This window comes from Coturnix japonica, chromosome 12 (genome assembly GCF_054131305.1).
Source record: "Coturnix japonica strain WE chromosome 12, WE-NBRP24, whole genome shotgun sequence".
Taxonomy (NCBI): Eukaryota; Metazoa; Chordata; class Aves; order Galliformes; family Phasianidae; genus Coturnix; species Coturnix japonica.
The window spans coordinates 5,065,075-5,090,861 of record NC_140674.1 but is presented as its reverse complement, the minus strand read 5'-3'; the positions used below and the strand labels follow the sequence as shown (position 1 = coordinate 5,090,861).

Below are 25,787 nucleotides of genomic sequence, written 5' to 3'. Positions count from 1 at the left end.
CTCTGAAAAAGGAATTGCTGATATTAGACGTAGCTTGGAAATGTTGCTTCTTGATCTGACACAAACAGCCCCGTTCATAAGGGTTAAAAAGGTGCGTGTTGAGCTTTTGGATCCTTTCAGCTGCTTTCACAGGTGGTTCTGAGCTTCTGGGGGTGTCACATCAGCCACCTGACCTTGGTTTTTAGAGTTGGAAGATTACCACCAAGCATGAAATACACTGAGTAAAATCCTTCTGCTCATCCCCTTGCTTTTTTCCCATTCAAGAGTGCAAGTTAAGCGTGGGATTTTCAAAGATACTTCACAACAAGAGCAGTTAATCCAGTGCCAACATGCTGAGGCTCTTTGACACTGATGCAGGCTGAGCACTGAGGAGCAGAAGTCATTCCATAGGCTCAGGAGTCCGGGGTTTGATGTAAGTAGTTTAGTAATGCTCTGTTGTGTTTTCTCCCTTATTAAGACGATCAGAGCTGAGATTTTTAGATCCAGGACAGTTTGTGCAGGTAGGTGGTGGAAATGGAAGGCCGACATTCCAACCAGCTTGGTGCAGTTTGCTTTCTTCACATGCCATGCAGTTGGGGTGTCTTTCATTTTCTTGTTTAATAATCATTCCACTGTAATAGACATTTGTGAAGAGCAGCTCTCATTCTCCTTGGCGTGCTGTACACATGCTGGAAAGCACTGTGTTCTTTTTGCAGCACAAGGAAAAGTCCTGTTGCTTGGTGGAACTTGGGTGAGTGCTGCTCATGTGGAAGTAGTTAAGACATCTGGTAAAGCTGTACGATAGCACTTCCACAGCAATGTTATTGGAGCTTGGAGCAGCCAGTGTAATAATGCTTTGGTATCTGTAAGGGGAGGACACAAAGAGAGCAGCAAACACAAAGCGTGGTGAGAAGGAAAAATCATTTACTTTGGGGATTTTTCTCTTTATGAATTTACTTTGATCCCCTGTAGAGATGCTTCCCTGATGCTCCCTCCGTTCTCTGTGACCTAGGGCTCCATTCATGCTGAGGACTGAGGTGATGCTGTACCACAAGTTTCCAGTCCTTGCACTGACAGCACAGCACAAGAGATGTCCTTCTGGTTTTTGATAGATTGTTATGCTGTTTCCCTTGCTGTGGCCTTTACATAGGTGGGATAGCACCTTCCTAGAGGAGCAAATGTCTTTAATTTCTTCAGTTGGGATGGGCTGTGTGTATGGAAAGGTGGTGAATGCATTTTGTGTAACAGCAGAAGTTGATGATCTCAGGGCTGAGCTCACTCCTCTCATCACAGACATCTCCAGCTGCTTTATAACTGCACAACTGCTGCTGGAGTCAAGATGAGGAGGCAGAATAAGAGTAGAGAACATTCTCCTTTTCATGCATTAATCCCACAGCTTTTCAAAAAGACTAAAAACTGAACATTGGGAAGCCTTAATCTGCAAACATGGCAGCAAAACCTCATTGTTCTACTCATAAGAATGTAACTCCTTCTTTACTGAGCAGGTATGTAATGATAGAGCTGGTAACACTACTTTAATTTTAAACTTATCCAAGTCCTGTTATATATTTTAATTTCATTCCATTTAGCCTAACAGTGGTTCCCATTGTTCACCTGCCTTTGACTGTGTTCTTTTCAAGCCTCTTTTCAAATGGACTGCTTCCAAGAGAGGAATAGGGATCCTTTCATTCTTTAACGCATGAGGAGTTGTTATAAAACATTTTTTTGGTGTAGATTTGCTCCTCTCTCTTGTTCAGAATAAAAAAGCAAGAATCTCCCAACCCCGATGAGTTTGAGCCTTAGAGCTCAGCTGCCACCTGCAACCTTTGTACCCATAGAGAGCACTTGGAATGGATGGGATGACGTTTACAGTTGCTTAATGCCTTAGGTAAGTTGTTAGGCAGCTTGATGCCTAGGTGCCCAATGTGACCTGTCACCAGCAGCGGGTACCTCACACATATTGTTTATGCCCTCTCTTCTTGATTTGTTTCCTTTTTTAACACTACTTTACCCCTGTTTCTGACATGCTGCTTCTGTGTTAAACACTGAATTCTGTTGTGATCTGCCCAGCGATATGAGTAATTTTTTTGAAGTCTTTTGCAGCTTCCTAAGTTCACTGTTCTATTTTGTCAACTGTTTAAATATTATTTTAACTTGGCTGCTTCCCTTGGAAACTCTCCTGCTTCACAGCATGTCGATTATCCTGTTTTGTTGTCTCTTCCATGGGACTTTTATCTGCTTGCTTGGTATCTGTGTTCTTCATTTTGTACTTTTGCTTTTAAAAGATGTTTCATTCTGGAGCAACTGGATCTGTTTTTGTGGTGCCAGTGCTGCTCTGTCCTATGCAAACAGCTGTAGATGGTGAGAGGTAATGGGCCGGTGCTCCGGGCAATTGCTGCTGAAGTCCTTGTACGTTTATTTGCATGCATACATACTTGCATTTTATTATCAGAAGCACGTGTAGTAGTAATAAAGTAGTAGAAGCCAGACTGGGGATGACTTTGCTGATGCCATCCTGCAGTGTGGAGCTGCTGTAATAGAAAAAGCCTGGGGCAACCCTTCCTGTTTTGCTTTCATGGGGATTTTTTTTTTGCTAAATTCACAGCCTCGCTCCTAACTCAAGATCTGCATCAGAGAGTATTGCTGTTAGCAGGGAAACTCATCTGCTGTTGTTTCCTGTGAGTGCCCACAGCCAGAAACACGCTGTCTACCTTCCTGTTACCAAAGCAGCTCGGTGAGGTGGGCATGGTGCAGCTCTGCTGCTTTGGGCAGCCCTGCCTGGGGCTGAGGCACGGAAACCTTAGCAAGCTGCTGATGGCCACAGGCTCAGCCATGGCTCTGCTGATAGACCCTTGATGGGGGTGTTCTGGCACCAGTGAAGTCTAGAAGCTGCATGGACAAGTCATTGCCTCACCCATCTAATGCACATGACAGCCAGCTTTCCCACCTCATGGTAAGTGACCTTCCGTGGCACAGAGGCAGGATGCTTCAGGGAGTGCTTCTCCAGTATGAGTTTGGCTGTTGTCATCCTATCCATCTGTGCTGTAGGGGATGCTCAGAAAATGGGCCGTGTCCACCCAATGCATCACTGTTTTGTGATTTGAATCTGTGCTTAGGTGCTTTTTGTATTTACAGACATTGCATTTGATGTCTTTGTAGTTGATGCTGTTGGGCGAATGTGTGATCTGTGTTGGTATGAAGAAAGATAGTGGGCTGCTCCATGCAGCTGTAACTGTCTGGGTGTCCCCTGGTGTGCACTGTGCTGGGGAATGGCACTTGGGAAGAGGGGCAGGATGTCCTGTGGGGCATTCTGTGCCAGGCCAGCAATGCTTTATAGCACTGCAGGAAGAGCTGAGGGCTTGGCCGTGGGGCTGCTGAACTGAACTGAAGTTCCCATTATCTGCTGGCTGTAGCTATGGTTAAAGTGAGCCTTGTCCAGCTGCTAGACAGAAACAAAAGCTCGATTCTTTGTGTATGCAAGATGCTATTTCTCTCTCTCTTTTTTTCCCCCTTTGTCTTTTCCCTCTTTTGTTCTTTTCCCTCTAGCTGCCATTTGACAGCTCCACCAGCACGGTGGGTGAGTGATGGATCCCTAATGGCTGGATGCTTCTTTGCTTTGCCATAGTGGCCCAACCTGCATGTTCACTATATTGGGGGTTAGAGCCCATTTTGCTGCTGATCTCTGTCCTGACTCTGCTGGGAGGTATCAGCCCAGGTTCCAGCAGCTTTGCATGCTGTTAGAAATCCGAACACAAGCTGAGCTGTATAAATGCCTTGCTCAGGTAACAAACCCTTTATTCAAATAACTTTTGCTCTGGAATGTGCTCCCTGCTTCTAATGCCAGGTTTAATTAAGAGAGGATCTCAGGGATGAGATACAGACTTCATTTTTCACTCCATGTCAACTTTCCCTCCTTGCCTTTTTCCCCATTCTCCTTTGATCTTCAGAAAATCTCAGCTCGTGAAAATAAAGGCTCCACAGAGCCTTCAAGGTAAAGAAATATGAGTAAGCACAAGCAGAGATTTGCATGCACTGTGCTTGCTGCAGGCTGTCTTTCTTCGGTTGACTCAGGTTTTCACCTCGGTAGATCAGGGGTGAGGAATTTCCTTGTTGAGCACTGAATAGGCTTTTCAAACACCTTTCAGCCCGCTCTGTCATTATGCAGCCTTGCACAATGGTTCCTTGAAGCCAAACTCTGGCTGTGGGCTGCATGAAACAGAGTATCATGGCCTAAGCTCAGCGGGTGGGCGGCAGCTGGGCCTGCAGCAGGGTGCTGGAAACCCTCCCTTTGGGCTCTTGCTCTGCACGCCTGCAGGGCTTTCTGTGCTAAGGTGGAAATGGGCACCTGCAGATCCATCCTGTTCCTGTTCTCTGCTGTCATCAGCTCACAGCGATGATGTTGTGGCCTCAGCTTGGGTGTCTTCCTGCCATGCTTGGGGAAGTGGAAGCAAGAAGCAACTCGTCGGCTGCCTTTGGGGCCTGTCAGGTGCTGCTGTCACAGTGCTGGAGACGAAGAAGTAGGAGAAGCAGTTTCTGATTGATTTATGACAAAATATGCTGCTGTGGTTCAGTAATGCCGCGTTTCTGCTGTGAGGAGGAAGTGAGAATTCAGGTGGGAGTCAGCTGCTGGTTGTGGCTTACAGAGATGGATCACAAGGCTTACAGATGGCTGCAGCATGCAGCAAAGTGAAGTATTGTTCATTGGATGCAATGTTCTGCGTGCTGATGGACCCTCAGTGGGACTCCTGCACATCCTGTCTCCGTTCTGTGCCTCTCTGATTTTTTCCTCCCTGATATCTGTTTCAGTCACAGACCAGAGCTGATAGTTCTGAAACGATCTCCATCCTCCCAGTTCATAAAGTGAAACTTCAGAGCAGGGCTTTGTGCATCTGCAGAGCTCCATGTGGGATAACTAGTTGAATTGCTCTGGGTTGTAGCATTCTTTGGCTTAGAAGGATGTTCTCTAGACCCTTAGTGACCCTTTCAAACTATCCCCTTCACTTAGCAGTTATATGGCAGCCATTTCTCTCTGGGCTATGTTTCCCCTTCCGTGTTTGGGTGAGTCAGCAACAATCAAAAGGGAATCAAGGAGTCAGAAAACGATAAAATGGAAAGAATTGAGCTGGTTATGTTGCAGTGTGGGCGTCATCCCATCTGATCTGCAGGAGGCTGAGGTTCTCCTGTGTTGTTGCTAGAGTGGCAACGTGATGCATTGCCTCTGTTGCGTGCAGCTGTAAGGGAAGTCAGCAGGAAAAGGCTGTGCATAACATTCATGGTTGCCTCTTTGGCAGCTAAAACAGCAAACTGCTGCACGTGGCAGTTGATATTGCAGAAATGACTGGTGATGTATTAGCACCTTCAGTGCCAGGCAGCATGTCATATAGTATGTCCTTGATAAATCTTAATGAAGAGTTCAGGTTGGATGTGCTCAGATAATATATATATGTATATATATATATGTATATTAGCAGCTCTCAATTGCATCATCTGAAAGGGTATCTTGCTTATGCTTGTAATTTAGTGCTTGGCTGGAATATTTCAGTTTAGCCTAGTTTCCTCTTCCCTCCCCAGAAAGGAAAGTTAAATAAAAATAACTGTTAGCTTTCGCGGGTGTGTGGTTTGGCATAGACCAAATGCTTATTTTATCTGAGGCCTCTGAAGGTGGAAGGAGATGTTTCGACAGGTCCCATGGAGGCTGGCAGAGGCCATTAGCACATCTGCATGGAGCGTAGGTGGAAGCCATCACCCTGCTGGCTCTCACTGGCCGCTATCAGGGCCGCTCGTGGTCTTGCTTTTGCACAAGTCCTCTTTTGGCAGGCAGAAGATCTGAGGCTGCGTTTGCCAAGTGAGTGAGAAAGATGGTCTGAGATTTGCTGGTTGCGTGGATTTTTCTGCAGCGCTGAAATCATCTGGGATGGGTGAGCTGCTGAGAGCCGGGGGCAGGAAGCGAGCTGCGGCTAAGGTAGCACCGTCTGAATGCACACTTGTCAGAGAGCTGCTTTCAGCTAATCCCTGGGAGGAAGTGAGCTATAATCAGTACTCTGTGAGCTAATCACAGGAAATCTATTGCTCAACAGGAGCCTCGAGGGGGGGAGGGGGATGTAGAGAGGGGGGGGTTTAAAAAAGAGAGGAGCGTTAGAAAAATACCCGTGCAGACATTGCATTCTGCTGTTGTATTCAAAAAATCTGTTTGGCCCGAGAAAATGGAATATCTGCTGCAAAGAGCAACCATCCAAAGTGCATTGAAGAGCTGCACAATGTGTGTATGTGTTTTCTTGGAAGGTCTGTTTGCTCCTTTGTCTGGAATAAAGAAGCATCGAGGCTCCAGGAAGGTGTTCTGCTCAGGAATGGTGGTGCTGGGAAGGCTGAAGACAAGATAACAGGTTGGGTCAGTGTGCTGGGAATGTCTCTGAACATTTCCACGGGGATTTTTGTATCGCAAACCAGGAGTGAAACACGGCTCTCAATCTCCCTCCTCAAACCAGTCTCTTCTTGGAATGAGCACAAATGAGTTCTTTTATTGTGTTTTATTTATTTATTTATTTATTTACACTCGATATCTGCCTCGGAGGTTTAAGTTTGTGAGGCATCTACTCTGTTCTTTTCCTCTGTGCTGGACCTGCCTGTCCCGGATGCAGCTCTCTGTGCATGACAAGTGTTGTCAGCAGTGCCCTATAAGGCTCTACAGGAAGAGAGCAGATGACAGCGCTGCCGCTGCTCTGATTGCTGTAAGGATAACTGGTCTTTCTCAGATCTCGTGCCCTGAGCCAGAGCAGGGCTGGGGAGATGCCCTTAAGGGTCAGGCTATTTTACACTCTTTGTGTCTCTTTTCTTTTGCTGTTCCCCATGGACATCTCATGGTTGTGTTGTATTGATTTCAGGTGCTGTGCATGTACCCGTGCCCAAGTGCTCTGCACTTCTTGCAGCAGCCCAAGTGCTGTCCCAGTGGGATTCTGCAGCCACATCAGGCTGTGATTTCAAAAGCAAAATGGTTGTGTTTCTTAATATGATGCTTGACTGAAACGGGTTACTTCTGCTTTTTGGTCAGCCCTTCAGAATAGATTTGCATTTGATGTTTGTGTTGCTTTTTCAGTGTTACATTGATGATAGATAAATAAGCTGAGTAATTTTTACCTGTGCGAAGCAAAGCTGAGTTCATCTTGCAGCTCAGTGAGCTTCCCATCAGGGTGCATGCATTGCTGGGGTTAGTTGTGGCTGCTGAGAGGGGCAGCATAAAGTGAGGCTGTGCTGTGGCAGGAGGTAGGCATTCACATCTGTGCTATCAGTCAACTCCAAGCTCAATATTGCATTTTCCAAGCATTAGGCCGGTTTCTTTTTGCATCACAGGCATTGAAATACAGGTGAAATTTGGAGGATACTAATATATTAATTTGAACACTTTGCAAAGAAACTCTGACTCCTTGTGGATGTTATTGATCTCTCTCTTCCTCTCCCTGCTCAGGGCTTTGCAGTGCTACACAGTGGAGTGAGGATGAGGTATGGACGCACATTTGTCCTTCCTTAGAACTGCAAGGAGCTGAAGAGCTTCCCCAGCAGGAGGGAAGGTGCATTTGCTCTTCTGCTTCTGCAGCTCAATTATGAGGGCACTGAGGACTGCAAAGGATGAAGAGAGCACATCTTAGTCCACAGGGAGTACCGTCATATGCACACCAAGAATCAGAGCTGTGCGGTCACCAACTCTGGCCCCTGTGATTAAGTTTTGTGGAATAAGTAGCAGAGCTGTTGGGAGGAAAGGTTTCAGCGCTGTGCCTTTTTTTGTGAGTGTAGTGGGTTGCAGTGCTGTTCTGTGGTGGGACTCAATCTGTCTGAAGTCTGTAGTTAAGTGTGGTTTGCAGCCTCACGGCTTGTCTGTGGTTCTTTCCATCACTTTCTAGTTCTTGTAATTAAATGTAGTGCCACTGCTGACTGTGAGGAATGCACTAATCCATCATTATTAGTAGTATTACCTTCACTGGCTCAGGTGAATCTATTTCCCCTGGTAACATCTTGATCACTTTGAACACAAACCAGCCAGAGTTGCAGCTCCGAGGGTTCAATGCAGATGTTGTTACACCAGTGCTTTGAAGTACCTCGTTTTCTGGCAGAATAGATGGATTTGAGGTTTCCATATACTTGCTCCCAACCTATTGCTTAACAGTTTTTGTCTCTTGAACATACAGAGTGCTAAGGAGTAGTTGTCTTCAGATCAAGAAGCAGTGATGGTGGATGTGTGATGAACTTCTTTGTGCTGCTCATATCACTGAAAATACAGGATTTTCACTACAGTGCGAGTTCCATTTTGGAAATATGTAAATAAAAGTGGAAAAGTTGGCAACCTGAATCCCATGTTACGGCATCATTAGGTGTGACTGGGCTGTCGATGAAGGGTTGTGGGGACGTAGCATGGGCTTGGAGGACCAGTCTATCTTTTTCAGACACAGACTGGTTGGCTGCCTTTGCATTCTGCTATTGCTTATATCAAGCAGCTCAAAGAAATGCAATGGGTAGATGAATTTAACCCCCTTGTACTCTGAGTGTCAACTGTATTCCAGCTGATGCAGGCCCTCCCTGCTGTACTATCCTACCTCTGCACTCCTATAAGCTGACTGAATAGAGCAGGACTCTTCAACTCTGCTTGGTGGTTCATACAGGAAGATTATACATCTCAAACTGGTGGCACGTGCTTTTGTGAAAGCAATGCTTAGTGTTAGGAAAGAGATTGGAATTAGAATCCCTGTGGGTAAGCTGCTCATTCCTGATGCTAAATTCCAGGGTTCTTTTATCTCATATTGCAGGGTAGGTATTGGAAGATTGAGAACATCCTGCAGATAACTTGCAACATCTGATAGAACAATCAGTAAGCAAAAATGGAAGGCTAGGATCTGATCTACGGCTGCATCCCCACCAGCTGAGCCCAGTGTTGCAGGCCGATTTATCACCCTGTCATCAGGAAGAGGGCTTGAAGGCAGGTTTGTCTAGGTGGATGTTGCACAGCTTTGACAGCTGTTTCCCATCAATCTGTAAGTCCATGGGGCAACCCACACATGGTCAGTTCTCACTTAGGCTGCCAGAACTTTGGTTCACGCTGTTTGAGCCTCTGAATGTATCTGTACAGAAATGATGTGCTTTCATGGGCATTCACGGCAGTCATGCATTTCAATCTCTTTTGAGCTTCACGATGTAAGAAAGCGTGCTCTTGTGCTGCTTGGATTTGGGTTGCTGCCTTGCTTTGCTTTTCCTCGTTGGGATTTGGCAGCGTTCTTCTATCCGGTGTATAACAGTGCGGAAGGACAGCCCTCCCATTTGCAGTTCTGTGACAGCCACGCACACAGTGTGCAGTGCAGTGTTTGTACTTTGTAAGACTGGATAGAGATAGCAGGTTGTACTCACCGTCACAGCCTGGCTCTGAGTGGCACTGACAACATGATGAGAAACAGAGGAGGGTGCAGCCTTCTCTTTCAGGGGTCTAGCTCATCTGTTGGGCACATTGAGGAACGAGGGGCTTCTTTATTATTCAGCTGTCACAGAGTGATGGTTTCTGTATATCTTCCTGTGTGCTATTTGCAGCAGAGAGGTGATCAGCAAAAAAATACTACATTATGGGGAGGGAGGGAGGAGAGGTTGCTGCAGGTTTTGCTGTGTGTGAATGTGGAGCACCTCCTGCAGATGCTTTGTTGTGCTGTGTTGGCACTGGTGGCTGTTTCTTTGTGCTCTCTCTCGTGTTAAGAACTTTGATGGATTATGGTTGCAGTGTGTGTATGTAGATGTGTATTTCTCACAATTGTATTGCTCAGAAGTGGAATACATCTAGTCGATTCTGTATCTGTGCTGGGGGAGAGTTTCTTTATTCTGCTTAATGGGGGCAGTGTGTTATGGCTCTAAACATAAGCTCTCCCCAAGATAAGTGACGAGAAAGGACTCTGTAGCATGAAGGTCTGAGCTAGAACTGCCCTTAAGTTATGCTGGTGTCCTTATGTGTTTTATCACCTTCTTGTATGCAGCCTTGATGTGAATGGATAGCGAGCTAGACTGGGGGATTGATGCACGTTATAACTGTCTCTTCTTTCTGACTGGATCAGTGTTATCGCTGGAGAAGCCTGTCACTGTGTCCCATAAGTGCTGCTGCTGCTGCCTGGTGAAGGAATGGCCCAGGTTGGGAGTGGGGACCCCCAACCAAATAAATGCTCAGTTTCTGTCTTCCGTGCTTGCTTCCTATGGTTTAATCAATATTTCTGTTTCAGAGCTCTCACTAGCCATTCAGAACCATGTCTGACAACGGAGAACTGGAAGACAAGCCACCAGCTCCTCCTGTGCGGATGAGCAGTTATGGGGGAAAGGATCCATTGTCTGCCAACCACAGCTTGAAACCTCTGCCCTCTGTACCGGAGGAGAGAAAACCTAGGAATAAAATCATCTCCATATTCTCTAGCACTGAAAAAGGTAAGATGCCTCAGTTTTCTATCTCTGTTTATTCTTCTTCTTAGGTTTTGTAGCATGGTATGCATTTGAGTCCATAATCTGCACCTGAGATTGTGGAATTTCTTTACTGTAGCCTGCTTGAGTGTTGGAGAAAATGCAGGAAGTTTGGTCTGTGTGTTCAGTGAGCTGTTCTTTCCCTTTGCCCTGGGTTGCTTGAAGATGAAGTGCTCAGGAAGAGAAACTGAATGACTCCTTGAGGAAAACCTCGACCTACTACTTGGCATGTTTGCTGTCTGTTTTAAAGGAATGCATTTTTCATCAACCCTAATAAATGTTTCTGATTCCTGCATACCATGTTCCCTGCCATTTTGCCTTGCTAAGCACAGATTTTTAGTTTAAACTGAGCATCCATCTGTTTTAGAAGCTAGTTGATGTTAATGACCATTAAGGTGGTACTTTTGAGGTAAGAAGTGGGAAAGCACAAGGTGTGTGAAGGAGAACAGGGAAAAATGAAGTCCTTCTACAGAGATCAGATCTGTGTAACTGACTTAGAAACTGCCAGTGGTAGTTTCAACTGACTGTGTCTGTATGACAGCAGTAGAGGTGCTGGTCTTTTGATCTGGTACAGGTAGAAGCCTCAAAGAGGCAAGTCTGTAAAGCAAATGTGAGAAGGAAGTGCAGGCTGGTAGCAACACCTTGAAAGCAAGACTTGGATCTGGGAAGGAAGGGGCTCTGAATTAACTGCTCTGAATTAATAATACTGAGTAAGACTTGAACTACTAATGCAAGCAGGCACAGTGTGGCTGGAGAGGTTTGTAATGTGTTACAGTGCCTCTACTTCTCCTCAGACATTTCTTCTTTCCATCTTGATGGTGGGTTCATTCGTTGCTGGAACGGCCGTTAGGGTGGCTGTGGCCTTGTCTAAGGCTGTATAGACTCACCTGAAATTGCTTTAAAATGCAAATGCTTCAACTTTATGCTGGAGTATATGCAAGAAAAGTCTTTCAAACTGACTTTGTATTTGAGCCAGAGCAGAGGTTAATCAATTACTGCTAAAATATTACATTCTCCTTTTCAGTAAATGAAGGAATGCCTTCCCAGGAGATGTACAAGGCTGTTGCTGCAGATGGGCAGACATGGTACTGAGGCTGTCTGGCTTTGCCCTGCAGCCTTCTATTCCCTTGATGTCACAGGGTCCCTCCTGGCTGACTTCATTGAGTCTCTCAGCACAGCTTCTCCCATGGGAGGTGGGCTGGGGGCAGAGGTGTGGGCTGGGGCACTTGCTGCAAGCAGCAGGTTGAGCACAAGCAGGGCTCCTGCCCCAACTCTGAGCTAGTTCTGTGCTGAAATAATCAGCAAAAGGGGTTATTTAATCACCTCATCAGGGAGCTTTCCTACCCCCCCCCCTCGCCCTCCCCAATTCCATTGTTCCGGATAAGTGTTGAGATAGTCATCTTTTTTACTAGAGTACTTAATTGCCATGAATTTCCTTGGCCAAGTTTCTGAAGTCAAATGAACCTGTGTGCATTTTTGGAAAGCTTCGAAGCAGTCTTCTCAACCCAGAAATGTTTATTCTGGAGCAGAACTTATTGAAGGAGTGCTGCAGGGAATAGCCCAGGCCCTGGGATCATGCATGCAACATGCTCGGACGACAGATTCAGAGCAGAGCCCCGTGTTTTCAGCTGTGCTTTGGGGACTTGAAGTTTGCCAGTGCCTCCTGGGCTGCTGAGACCCTGCTGCAGTGCAAGGCTTTGCACAGGGGTCCCTTGTGTTGAGGTCGGTGTGTGTTGCAGGAGGAGTGCGTGGCTAACGCGTTTCAAAGGGCTGAGGCTTCATATGGGGAAAATCTGAAGTTCACTTGTGCTTCAAAATGAGCATTGCCCTTTATTAAAGGGATTCCCATTTAAACTGAGAGCTGTGGTGTGCAAACATAATTGGAGGTTTAAAAATAGCCTGGCCTCACAGTGGCCTTGTTAACAGAGACTCAAGTACGTCTTGCCAAAGCGTGGCTCACTGGACTTGCCTCTTGACTGGAGTTTGCTGCTTGCGTTTGTTTGAAGTGCCTCTGATCTGCTGTTCCTGTGGGCAGAGCTGTGTTTCGGCTCCAGCCCGGTGTACTCAGGAGTTGTGTATTTGTGGGAGGCTGGGGTTTATTTGTGCAGCACATTCTGGACGATGTGAGCACCAACCCACACTCCCTAGCTGTTAAGTGCCCTGGTACAGTAATCTTCCTGAGGAATACAGCTCTTCTTCCTCCTGCTTTCACGTCAACAGCTGCAAGAGGTTGGGTAGGAACAAGGCTTTCCTTAAAGATGTTAAATGAGAACATTTGACAATCTGTTTGCTTTTTGGCTCCGACCTGTGCAGCCATATTAAAGATATCCTGTTTATAATAGCTGTGTCTTTCCACTGCATTGTTCAGCTCACAGCAGCCCACATGGCTTTTCATTTGTATGCATTGTCCTGGGTTCCCGTCCTTCCTTTCCTGCCAGCAAGAGGGGATTTCAGACAGTCCCTGGCTCTGGGTGCTGTGACGTCAGCTTGCCCCATCACTTGCCCCAGCAGCATTTAACCACAGAGTCACTAAGCAAGTGCTATTCTATCTGTGCTTTTTCTGGAACAAATCTTCATGGTTTTTCACTTCCTAAAGCAAAACAGTATTTGTTTGTTTGTTTCATAAATGCTACAATAAATGCAGCTGATTCAGCTCTGCTCTGTGAGCCTGTGGGCATTCCCAGGAGTAAACATGCTGCTTTCTCAGGATCGAATGGGACACGCTCCACTGCTCACTGCCAGGGCTCTGCTTTGCAGTGTGAAGCCTCAAGTGTCAGGTCTCCTGCAGAGCAAACAGCAGCTCCGCTGCCTGGGGGCAGCAAGCAGAGTTCGGCCTTTGTTTCCTGAAGCCTTGCAACTTTGAACCTCTTCCTTATGTAAAGGGAACGTAGTGGTGCCTAACTGGGTTTTGTATTTAGAGTTCAACAGAAACGGGAGACAATTTGCAGGGAATGGGGAAAAAAATATCCCCAAAGCAAACCTCGTGCATTGTAAAATATCTGAATGTAATTCTGTGTGGGTTGGATTGTGTATATGGTCCCTCTCGTTATCTGCTTCTGGTGTTTCTTAGATTTGCTTTCTTGTCATTAATTGGTCTGAGGCCATCAGTTTTTATCTTCACTGAGGAAGGTATAGTTTGCATTAATTACCGTGAATTGAAGCAGTGAGACAACCAAGTTTTTAACTGTTTTTAGGGTGAACTTGAGATTTCAGTTTCCTTCAGCGCTGTTTTAAATCCATGTGAAAATGGTGTTTTTTTCCTTTGTGAATGTTTCACGTGTTCCAGAGCTCCCTGTGCTCTGGGGCTCATAATCCTGCCACAGCACAGTGATTGGAGTGAAAGGAGTTGGTGGTTGTTACATGAAGTCTCTGCTTGAAGATATCAAAGTCCTGTACTGTGTGTGTAAACTCTGCCATCCAGCAAAAAGAATAACAGTTGCATTTGTCTCAATCCTTTTACTTGGATTTCTTACATGAAATGGTGACAGTGGGACTTTAAATCATTACTCAATAGATCTCTCCTTGTATTTTCAGGAAGCAAGAAGAAGGAAAAGGAACGACCAGAAATCTCCCCGCCGTCAGACTTTGAGCATACTATCCATGTTGGCTTTGATGCTGTCACTGGAGAGTTCACTGTAAGTCGCTGGGAAGGCAGCTGTGGGTCAGTGCTACAGAGAACATAGTGGTATTTTAGAATGAAGAGTTAATCTCTTTGTTCTCATCAAAGAAATAATTACGCTGTGTATTTATAAAGCACACAAAATAATGAGACAGTGACCCGTTAGTGTTTCTGCAATGTCAGGATCACATCCAGTGCTTTGTTACCTGGGAGAGCCTTCCTTAGGAAATGCTGCAAGGAGGGAAACCTCCCTTTTCAGTTCACTTTCAATAGTTTGTAATCCTGGTGCTGTTGAGTGCTTCTGTGTTCCCATTCCTCCTGACAGACTGAATATGTCTGGAAGGCACAGTGTTAGAAAGGCACTGTGGGCTGGAGCCCCTGAGTGCTTGGGATGCTGAGACATCTGGGGCTGTTTCAGCTGTGACTCTGTTTCATCACCTTTATAAGTCTCTATCACACATTTTGGTGTGCTTAAGGCCGTACATGTTATGCTTTGCTTGGAGGAAAGAAGATTGTTCTTTTTTAAAATGGCTTTTCATTTCAGGGAATGCCAGAGCAATGGGCTCGGTTGCTACAGACCTCAAATATCACCAAGTTAGAACAGAAGAAAAACCCTCAGGCGGTACTAGATGTGCTGAAGTTCTACGACTCCAAAGACACAGCAAAACAGAAATATCTGAGCTTTTCTGCTCCAGGTGAGATGCATGTGTGCTCAGAGCATACTGAAAGGGGAATTGGCTGTTCCTCTTTGTGAACTGAAAATGAGATTGAAAAGCTAAAAGAGCATCCTATTTTTCAATAAGAAACAAACATTTGAAGATGGATTTAAAACTTACTGGAAACTGTCTTGGTTCAGTAAATTTCCCACTTTAAGTGGAAAGGGAAAGAAATGGAACTGGATAATTCAAAATAACAGCCAAAAATAAGCACAGCCCATTAAAAAGCTGGGGATGTATGACTGATCAGCTGGTTTCATAGTGGAGAACTTGCTCCTCTGGTTTGTGATTGAACTGTGTGTCTAGATGCTTGTTATCTGTGAACTTACCTGTTTCTATTACCCACATGATGACACCAAAGATGCAAAGTCATTGCTCTAGGACAGGAGCCACGTGATGGGGCTGGGAGAGCGACTGTCCTACAAATGCACACAGTTCCTTTAATGCAGTTCCCTTCCAAATGACTCGCAGTCTGAAAATAGCTTAGTAATAAAGCTTTGTAATGTCCTCATCCTTGTCTCAAAATACAACTCATGGAACACACGTATTCATTTAATCATTAATTCACATCTCAGTAAAACAAGGGTGGCGTGAGTGTGATGAGCAGTACTGAGTCTGGAAAACTGTGCAGGTGAGGTGAAGAGCAAGTGGGGAAACAAATAGTTCTGTCTACTTTAGAAACTTCCTTCTGCATGGAGATAGGGTGCAGCACTAGTTTCTTTCATTTGTTACTGTCTGATTTCTGAGAGATGAAGGAATCTGTGAACAATCCTCGTTCTTTGTGCTGTTTACTTTCCATTATAATTATTTTTTTTCTGAGGATTTTGTCTTTTTCATTCTTTCCTATTTAGAAAAAGATGGATTCCCTTCAGGAACGCCAACGGTGAGTGAGTTTACTTTACTTTGTCTCTTCTTAACCACATATTATTTCAGGTCTCCTGTATTTGCTAAATACCAAATCTTAAATAAATTATAATAGGTTACTTTTACCAATCAGCCTATGCTTTTCTTTTACATGAGTAAGAATAGCCTTATATTTTATAGGAGAACAAAAAAAATAAAGAAACCCTAACAAAATACAAATATTTAACACTGTGGGGGAAACAATTTTTTGTGTTTATATTTGTGTTTTTTTAAACTTTGGGAAAAAAACGTAGACCAATGCCAAAGGTTCAGAGCCATCAACAGCTGTGGCAGATGATGATGACGACGATGAAGAAGCACCTCCTCCTATTATTGCTCCGCGGCCAGATCACACAAAATCGGTGAGCAGCTGTAAAGTTTATGGTGTTAAGCTTCATTTCACAGAGCTTTTGTTTTCTTTGGATTATCTTGAACCACCCATCTTGCTAAGTCTCAGGATTCCCTGGTTCATTTGACCATGGTGGATGTACACACAGTTGCTCTGCTGTGTCTGCTTATTTTCACTCCAGGAGCACAGCAATGTGAATTATCTCTACTCATCAATTGATACTGATTCTGCTTCACATAGACTGAAGCTTCATTTCTAATCTTCCACGATGAGAAAAGGCTGCAGTTTGGTAATGCTGCAGTAGTTGTTTGCAGCTGTGAACTTGCATTATTTTTCAAATGCGTGGCTATTGAACAGCTCAGAAGGAAACAGAATAAAGCTCTAAGAAAATCCCTGGGACTGGTGACAACTGAGAAATTCATCTGAGAATGATGCTTTTCATGCTGAAGCACAAATCTTTTTTTTTTTTTTTTGTCTTTTTAGGGGTAGTTGTCCTCTCTGTGCAATATTGATTCCTATTCTGTTAAAGGTGAAAATTGCAGCAGTGAAGTGAAAGGAAGGGCCCTTTCAACTATTTATCTAGCATGGATAGCAAGTAGAAAACCTAGAAATGTCTGTCTGTGGCAGTTTATCCCCAAGCATCCATTCTGGGCAGAAAGAGTTTCCTTCTTTCTTTCAGAGGCCAGTTAGGCTTGTCAGCATCTTGTCTTACTGGAATGTAATGCCTAATTTCTGGCTCCAAGCTGTTAGGTAAAGTGGCACTTAAAGATCTTAAAAAATGTGTTTTCTACTGAAGGTCTGTGATTGTAAATGAGATGCGCAATTTAAATGAGTGAATGTTCTCTCTTAAAAACAGATTTATACACGATCTGTAATTGACCCCATCCCTGCACCAGCTGGTGACGCTTCTGTCGATGGTGGGACAAAGTCAAGTGATAAGCAGAAAAAGAAGACCAAAATGTCAGATGAAGAGATCATGGAAAAACTACGTAGGTGTTTTTCATTTCAGAAGAACAAAGACTTTAGGGCTGCTGGGACAGTGGTCATTAAGCTCTTTCCATGTACTCTTATGTCTATGTAGGGTTGTGTAAAAACTGTGCTTGATTAGTGTTCTGTCAGACAGTAGCTGAGAGGAGCTGCATGCACAAGTTTTGCTAGTTTCTGTGCTTCAGAGCCCTGTTGGGTAAAAAGAGATTGTAGAACTTTAAATTAAAGGTTGGTTGTAATACTGCTATCAGTGTGTATAATGTATCCATAATACCTCAAAATATTCTTGTTTCTGTTGTAGCTTGTTCCATAATCTTCTTGAAGATAATTTTTAACCACAGTAATGTTCCTGTGCTTTAGTCAGGAACTGACTGGTTTCTGGAGCAAGCTAACCTAGTGGATTTGTCATAATCTCATGTGGGGTTTTGCTATGTAGAAGACTATTATTAACTTGAGATAATGGGAAGTGGCATGATCTGTCTTGTTAAGAGTCAAACCTAGCAGAATGATTGTCTGAAGCTGGGCCTTTTGTGACTGGAACTGAACCAGGAGCCTTTGGCTGTTCTGTACTATTAATGCTGCTCCACTCTTGGAGGTCTTTTTTCCAAGCCAGTCTTGCTAAAGGGGAACAGTGGGATTGATGTGCTTTTTTTTACCATGAGCTGGCAGAAACTGGCAGTGCTATAATAGCAGAGAGCATTTCCAAAACCCACGGTAAGATTCTGTGAGGCAATGCTTTTCTTTTCTTTTTTTTTTTTAGGTACTATTGTGAGCATAGGTGATCCCAAGAAAAAATACACCAGATATGAAAAAATTGGGCAGGGGTAAGTGTTGGTCCCAACTTTAATTCCTTGTGAGTTGGTCCTAAAGGCAGTGTGCACCGTTCTGTCTGCTGCTGTCAGGTAGTCACTGCTTACTGAAGCCCACCTGAAGTGTTGGCTGTATTAGGCATTGATAAAGAGATGATGAATGCTTTACAATGGGGGAAGTTCTGAATAACAAATGCGTAGCCCTGTGACACCTCTGTGGGTATATTTAGTCCTCTTCCAGTAAGGTGCATTCAACCATTATGTAATATGACTACTGAATATCTTGAGGGTACTTCAGAAGGCTTTCTTTGTGCTAAGCTAACAATGTTACCTTGACTGATTTACTGCTCTAGTGTTCCTATGAATTCTTATGAGCAAAAATTATATTGAACTCTAGCTTATCCAGCTTTCGTTATACGTAGCTGACTCATGCTGTATACTTTCTGAGTGTCTTTGCGTTTGTGGAAGGGTTTCCCCTGGAGGAAGATGAAAAGTAATACGTGCTACAGAAGGGGTTTCTCAGCTTTTCCACTTGCAGTTAGCAGCACAGATTGTAGGACCTTAGCTGAGTTCAGGAGGCACAGATTATCTCATTCATGAGCATACTTCTGATGAATTTGCACCAGCTAACTGACACTTCTGTCATATTGTTTATTTTTAACACCTTCTTTTTTTATAAAGCTCTTAAAACTTGGAAGAGTGACACGACTTTGTGTTTGTGTGTCTGTTCAGGTGCATGCAACGCTTTTGTTTCTCTCCACAGGGCTTCAGGTACAGTTTTTACAGCTATCGATGTGGCTACTGGGCAGGAGGTAAGATTCCTGTGCTCACTGCATTGAAAGTACTTTTCCCATAAATCTGTTGTTTAGTGGCCGAAATAATCTGGCTAGATTTCTTTCAGTGGCTCCAATCTCTGTTATTACCTCCCAGAAGAATGTTTGTCATGGTCATTTGTAACAGTGTGTGCCTTGTTTTGTAGCAATCAGATGATGAGAGCTAAAAATAGAGGTTTTTTTTTCTTTCCAGTGTAAAACAGAGGGAGTGAGATGTTCCACATATGGGCTTTGAAAGCAGTTTATCCTTCAGATACTGGGGCAATAATACTCAAGATTTTCAGAAAGAAAGCATCTTGTCTTTCTGTACTTCTTCTCTAGTCCTGTTTGGGTAGAGGTGATTCGATACACCTTATCTGTATGGAAATTGCTTGTCCACATATTTTTTCTTTCAATTAAAATGCCCTCTCCACATTCTGCTCTGTTTTCACTACTTGATGCCTCCAAACTCATCTAGTAAAGCTGATATCGGCAGAATTCTGCATCCTTGTCATTCAGGTATAATCTCTAATTTCCCCAGGACTGAAACACTAGGAATTCAGTGCTTTAGTTTTTCTTTAATCTTCCTTGGAAAGTCTGAAAATAACCATTTGTTTTGTTGCTGGTACGTGATTGCCCTTTCATCAGGAACCACATCTACCAGTACTGGGGTGGAATATTACATTGTAATAAATGCAAGCCTCTCAGTTGCCTTGGTATGTTGACTCTTAATGCTTCCTATACCCTGCAGCACTTCGTGTCCTCTTAATACAGAGAGAAGTTTTGGCCTTACTTCATTTCTTAGAGCTTCTCTGTGTTATTAGGCAGACAGTTTAAGAATTGATTGCTTGTGTTCTCTGTCTTCATGTATTAAACTGGTGCTAGTCTGACTTCCTCAGTGCCTAAAGTCTGCAGAAGGGAAGGAAGCTTTGAGAGTTCTGTCCAGTGGTGAGAAACTCAAAGAAGGATTTTGTTGCTATTTTCAGTTCCCTAGCGGAGAAAGGTGTAGAAATTAGGGAGATAGATTCATCGTAGAGATGCACAGTGACAAGACAAAAGGGAACACGCTCAATACCTTGAAGAATGTTAAAGTTAGGTATTAGAAATTTTTCTTTCTCACAGTCAGAGTGACCAGACATAGGACAGGAGCCCAAAGAAGTGATGGAATCCTTGCTCATTGAGATCTCCATTCAAAACTCAGTTGGGCAAGGCCCCTCAGCAAGCTGCTCATAGCCACTATGGGCAGAGGGGTGGCCCTGAGGTCCCTTCCAGTCCCTGTTAGTTTGTGGTTCTATGCCACATGTTCTCATGTTTTGCTGCCCATAGCTGTATGCCAGGGATCAATTCTGCAAGACTGTGTCAGTTCTTAGGTTAACAATTCTTTTAATTCTTGGGAATTTTTTTCTTAAGAGTCTGGAATATATAACCTAATGAGCTTATTTCTTGGACAAGAATGCTCTTCTCTTTCTGGAATAGGTTATTGTCTTATTTGCTTTGGGAGATGTTTCTGGGCTTTAATTCTCCATAGAGTGTTATGTCTCATGACAGCATTTTCCCTATGACAGTCACTGCAGACAACTGATGTTTCTTCTCCTACCTGGACTACCCCAGTACCTGCTTACAGCTTCTAGGCAGGTCATTTCAGTTCTCTGAGTTCTCTCTCAGGCTAATTCCTTTGCTTGTACAGTGAGAAACTATTCTTTATCTTGCTGTATATTTGAACATTCTCACTTTCCTGTTTGATAGTTTGCTACGTCTTGTTTTGTGGTGCTTTCTCTGTTGAGTTGTACTATTGATCTTTTCAGTCCTTGGTGATTTTTGCAGTTCCTTCTGACTTGCAGCATTCTCAGACCCAAACACTAAGCTATTCAGAAGATGGAAAAAAGAAATTGCTTGCCTTCCCTTGGATGGCAGCTTTAAGTACCTACAAGCATCTGTTCTGCTTTAGGCCTGTTATGAATTTAGGCAACTGTCTTTTTATCTCCTGAAAGTTTCCTTTGCTATCTGTTTTGGCTTTTGCTAGATAGAGGGTTTTGGATCGTTTCAGCTGCTGGTATATGGTGTTGGCAATCAGCTTGAGTTGTATGCTAATAAAGCTTTACTCTTTCAAGTTTCATGCTAATAAGGAGACAGCTTGCCAGCTGCCAAACAAGCTGTGCCAAACTCCCTAATTCTGTTGTGGAATCTCTCACCTCTTCTAAGCTTCTGCTGTTTTAAGAATGACTGCAAGGTTTTGATACTTAAGTTTGAGTGACTCTCGTTTCATTTTGTCCTCGTCAGGTTGCTATCAAACAGATAAACTTGCAGAAACAGCCCAAGAAGGAGCTGATTATTAATGAGATCTTGGTAATGAAAGAGCTGAAGAACCCCAACATAGTCAACTTCCTGGACAGGTAAATGAAGTCAGGGGTTTCGGAAGTTTTAATTTGATATTCTGGTTATAGACCCAGACTTCCTGTTTATCAGGGTCTTAAAAACAAATGAGGCTATATTTGGACTGTCATCTTTTTTTTAATTTAATGTTTTTAAATCATATGTTATAAGGAATGGTCTTAACAATTCAGTATGAGTATATTCAGTATATTTCTGTCATGAACACAGTGCTGCTGTGGATCAGTGGTGGACAAGAGTACAGTTGGAAAACGCTGTGATGTAGGATGTTATCCTGCCCATTTAGAAGGCAGAGGCCTTTTATTGCCAACATGCACATTTCAAGCTACCTGCCAGAGATCAGCTTTCTTCACATATCCTCTTGAAGTGTTTGTGGATCATTTCCTTGACCAGAAGTCACAGTGATCTTAGCAGTCATTTTTCAGTTCTCAGTCTCTCCTGATGGCACATGGACATGCTTTTCATTTTGTGTTTGCAGTTACCTCGTAGGAGATGAACTGTTTGTGGTGATGGAGTATCTAGCTGGAGGCTCACTAACAGATGTGGTCACGGAAACATGTATGGATGAAGCACAAATTGCTGCTGTTTGCAGAGAGGTGAGCATTGAAATTGATGAGTGGAGGAATGCAAGCGTGTTCTACTCAGAGGTTTTATGGTGCACATATATCACAAGTAATTGCAACAGTTGCTATTGGAACCATTCAGTTGAGAAGAATGAATGAGATACTAGGAGCGCAATTCAGTATTAAAATCAGAGAGATGCATGGAAAATAACAAAGTGACTCTAACTCATAAAGTTGTGTTTGCAACCTGGAAAACAGAAGAGTGGTGCCAGTTTTGAGCTGGGTGATTGGCAGTGTTAAATGTTGGGGGAAAATAAAGATGAACTTGATGCAGACTGTCCCTGTCTTGTTTTAGTAACTGTTTTCATTGCATGGTGAATCTGTAGTTCTGCTTTCTTCATGGATTTCCTAGGAAAATAATTCTCCAGACAATTCTAACTGGAGACAATTTTAAATCTGACTTTGAGAGTTAAAAATATGTGATGTTGGAAAAGTTATCAGTGATTTCTGACCTAGGTCAGAGTGCCAACATCTAGCTCAGGCTTGATTTATTATGGCAAAGGAAGAAGTAATTGTATTATCTGCTGTGCAGAAGAAGCTTAGGCTTTCAGAGCCCCACTTGGCTACATGAACATGACATCTGCTTTTGATGATTCATCCAAAGGGAGGGGATGGAAAACAAACTTGTACATTAACTTGTATGGACAGGTAATGATTTCCTGAGAAACCAGAGCAGGAAACAGAGAAAGACTATTTACAGTAATCTTTTCAGAGGTAAAAGTTGAATATTGAGCTGTTGTACTTCATGAGAACCCTGCTGCCCAGAATGCCAGATACCTGTCATCCTGTACATCAGTACTGCTTTGTTAAGGCAAGCAAAGGTACAAGCTACCTGCTGGGGATTATAGTCATGCCAAGTGGCAAATGCCAAATCTTTTGCTTATGTTAAAAGAGACTTTTTTTTTTGCCTTTTTTCAAGCTGCAAAAGTCAGTTTCATTATGTTTCTAAGAAGAATCTTTACGTGAAAGATTTTAATCTAGAAACGAGCAAAACCAGTATTAATGGCATTCATAGTGAAAATAGTCTACAGTCTTCACTGTCATAGAGGTTACTTTCACGTTGAGAATGAAGCATTCTCATGCTAAAGGGTGCTCGTTCAGTCTCTGACAGTTCAGCTCCTCCATTTGTTGAAACGTCGTGTACCAAAATGAGCATCTGTGATGATGATGAGTTGGATTTCTGGGTTTGTTAAGATAGCAGAGAAGCTGTGGTTCAGTTACCTTTGACCTCCAGAGATCTGGAGAATATTTAATTAATTTATGAATTTATTTAGCACAAGAGCTTCCTCTGCTGGTTGTTTTAAATAATAACCAATAGCATTTTTTCCTCCATGAGGGTTATGTGTTAAAGCAATGTTTTGGGGCTAATGTTGAGATACAGACATTGTATTTCCATATGCTGATTTTATTTTATTTTATTTTCTCCCATCCAGTGCTTGCAAGCACTTGAGTTCCTCCATGCCAACCAGGTCATCCACAGAGATATAAAGAGCGACAATGTGCTGCTAGGAATGGATGGATCAGTTAAACTAAGTGAGTACCAGACAGTTGTTTCAGTGTTCTGCTTTCACTTTCCTGATAAAAGTGAATTAGTGCATTAGTGAGCCTACATTGGCAGGAGGAGAGCTGACAGAGAAATCTGAGGGGATTTTTTTTACTGCAGATGAATGATAGAAATTAATTCCTTGTTATAAAGTGTATAACCTGCAGGTAGCTGGTATGTGGAAGAGCTGAGGGCCCTAATATTTAAGATTCTGACAGTGTTATTCCAGAAGGGTGCTGAAGCAAGCCTGTTGTCATGTGAGTGCTTTGGTAAATGAAGCAACTGGCAGCATGCAGTGATGGAAATGATTGCAAGAGAAGAGTTGCAACAAACTGCAGTTACTGTGTTGGTCTTTTCAGATTGTCATGACTTGCCTTTAATGTTTTGCCCTTTTCATTAGAAGGTCACTAACAAGAAAATTGGATATGATTAACAGTTTATATTGCAGTTCAGTCTTACACCTGTACTGGGTCTCCTTTTCTTGGACTGAAAGTATAATACAATCTAATTAATAAAATAATGAAATGACTAAAGAAAGTGCTTTCTTTTCAGGTAATTGTTATGCATGCGTGAGCTTGTTTTCAGTAAGTCAGTTTCTGGTGTGTGTAAATGTGGCAGAAAAAAGAACATTGAAACTACATGGAGTAGCTGACAGGAATGCTGAGAGGTGCATGATCTGACTTCTTGCTGTACATGAATATACACAGCATTAAACTGCTGAAAACTTAAGGGATGGATTTGAGTAAGAATTTGAAATGCCATGAAAACACATCTCAGCAGCATTCCTTACTCAGATGGTTTATAGTCTCATGTTGGTCATGAGCTGGAGCGTGAAGGAAGATTACGAGCAGCCTGGCTTGCTTAGCAGTGTTGTTGGATGCTCTGTTCTCTTGTGTAGGAGTTTGTTTAAAGGAGTTGTGTGTTTGTGAACAAACAGAATGGATTCAGAAACCAAAGGGAATGATCGCAGTAGAGTCACCTGGGGAGGGCTCGAAAATAAGAGCTGTCAATTTAAAGGAGCGTGGTGAAAGGGCAGGGCAGCAGCCTGTGGGGGAAAGCGCTGCCCCTGGGAGGCTGTGCAAAGATGATGGGGAGGGAGACTGGATACAGCAGGAGTTAGCTCTGAAATTGTGCTGTGTGAAGGGGAGGTGCTGTGCTTGTGCTAAGGCGAGCCCTCCAGCTGTGTTTGTAGAGCTTCTACCAGCTGTTCAGGTGGAGGGTGGAAGTTGCACCTACTTCAAGCTCTTCCCTTTCTGGAGGAGTCTGCAGCAGGAAGAGACACCAGTCTGTCTGCTTGACTGGTGCCTGAGCCCTGGAAGGGCTGTCCAGCATTTAGGTGATGATGAGATAACATCTTGTGGAAGGAGGCAGCAGCTAGCAGAAGCTTTAAAAGCACACGTCCTGCCCAGAAAAGTGGTTACTGTAAAGCTGCCCTCACTACTAATGCCTGCACATTCTTACCGGCTAAACTGGGATCTGCACCTTGCCTGTCTTTCCTATCCTGGCTGGTTGGGATGGTGCTGAAGGCCCTGCTGATTGCAGAAGACATAAACTGCTGCTGTGTCTCTGGTGTGTTTGTTGAAATGGGCTGTGTGTGTTGAATTGGGTCTGATAGCTGCCAAGAGGCCTGACTGAAGAAATGCTGGTGAGGAACTCAGTCGCTTCTGTAGCGTTGTTTTTTTCTTTTTTTTTTTGTGGTTTTTGTGATGTTTTTTTTTTTTCTCCTTTTCCGGGCAGCACTTTGACAGTGGGTGTGGGATAGTTGTTAATTAACCTGTCCTCTTAGTACAGCTTAGCATTTCAGAACTGTGGCTCTTTTGTTGGTACTGCTTGGCTTAACACTTCAAAATTGATTCGAAATTTAAAATTCTCTCTCTTTCTCTCTCTCTTTCTCTCTTAAACTTAGTGTCAATAATAAAGTAAAATCTTCTTCCTGCCTTAACTGTGTTCTTATTGATGCTTTACATGCCTGGGAAGTGGGAGTGCTGCAGCTGGATAAAGTAACATGATGGAACATGCATTGCTGCTGCACCTGAAGGCTATAGGAATAGGTGACTTTTCTTGTTTTCTTGAGTGTGGTTGTTCTCTTCAAGTAGTTACTTTGTGGAAAGGTTTGCTTGTCCAGGCTCCTTCCTCTGAGTTTCCATATCTCTGTCAGCTGTAGTGCCTGTATTTGTTGACCAAATTGCTGTGAAACGCTGAACTCAATGGCTGCAGAACTGACATCTGTTTAGCAGAGCAGAATCCATGCTTTGTAGATGGACCTTTTTTAGCTCAGGCAGTACACACCATGCACAGAAGAGTTGCCTTTGCTGTTCTGCTTCATTTTTTCTTTTTTTTTTGGCTGGTATCAGTCTAGGAATATTGAAGGAAGCACTGGGCGAAATACCACTCTTGCACAGGGTAATACTTATGTCCCCTTTTGAGAGGACAGAAAGCCTTACCTTTCCCACGTAAGCCTGCCCTGCTTAAACATCTTAAGGTTTTATGCGTGTATTGCACATTGTAGTTTGTAATACGGAGAATATGGTGGGGAGAAGAAATGTTCCCCCTCCATCAGAAGCCCCTCGAGTGTGGAGGAGT

General features: G+C 43.6%; 1 protein-coding gene across 4 annotated transcripts in view; it reads left to right on the top strand.

Annotated features, from left to right (window-relative positions):
- PAK2 (p21 (RAC1) activated kinase 2) overlaps positions 1-25,787 on the top strand; it is a 34,411-nt gene that overhangs the window by 3,560 nt on the left and 5,064 nt on the right. For 2 of the 4 annotated variants that reach the window (XM_015871109.3, XM_015871111.3), the window contains exons 2-12: positions 10,221-10,419; positions 13,987-14,087; positions 14,616-14,766; positions 15,639-15,670; positions 15,945-16,052; positions 16,896-17,028; positions 17,787-17,850; positions 18,599-18,647; positions 20,928-21,040; positions 21,517-21,634; positions 23,095-23,194. In XM_015871109.3, coding sequence (XP_015726595.1) covers positions 10,245-10,419; positions 13,987-14,087; positions 14,616-14,766; positions 15,639-15,670; positions 15,945-16,052; positions 16,896-17,028; positions 17,787-17,850; positions 18,599-18,647; positions 20,928-21,040; positions 21,517-21,634; positions 23,095-23,194 — 1,144 coding nt within the window. In that variant the 5' untranslated portion in view covers positions 10,221-10,244. Of the gene's footprint in view, positions 1-10,063; positions 10,132-10,220; positions 10,420-13,986; positions 14,088-14,615; positions 14,767-15,638; positions 15,671-15,944; positions 16,053-16,895; positions 17,029-17,786; positions 17,851-18,598; positions 18,648-20,927; positions 21,041-21,516; positions 21,635-23,094; positions 23,195-25,787 lie in introns of those variants that run through there. The other 2 variants (XM_015871110.3, XM_085512740.1) reach the window with 2 other exon arrangements.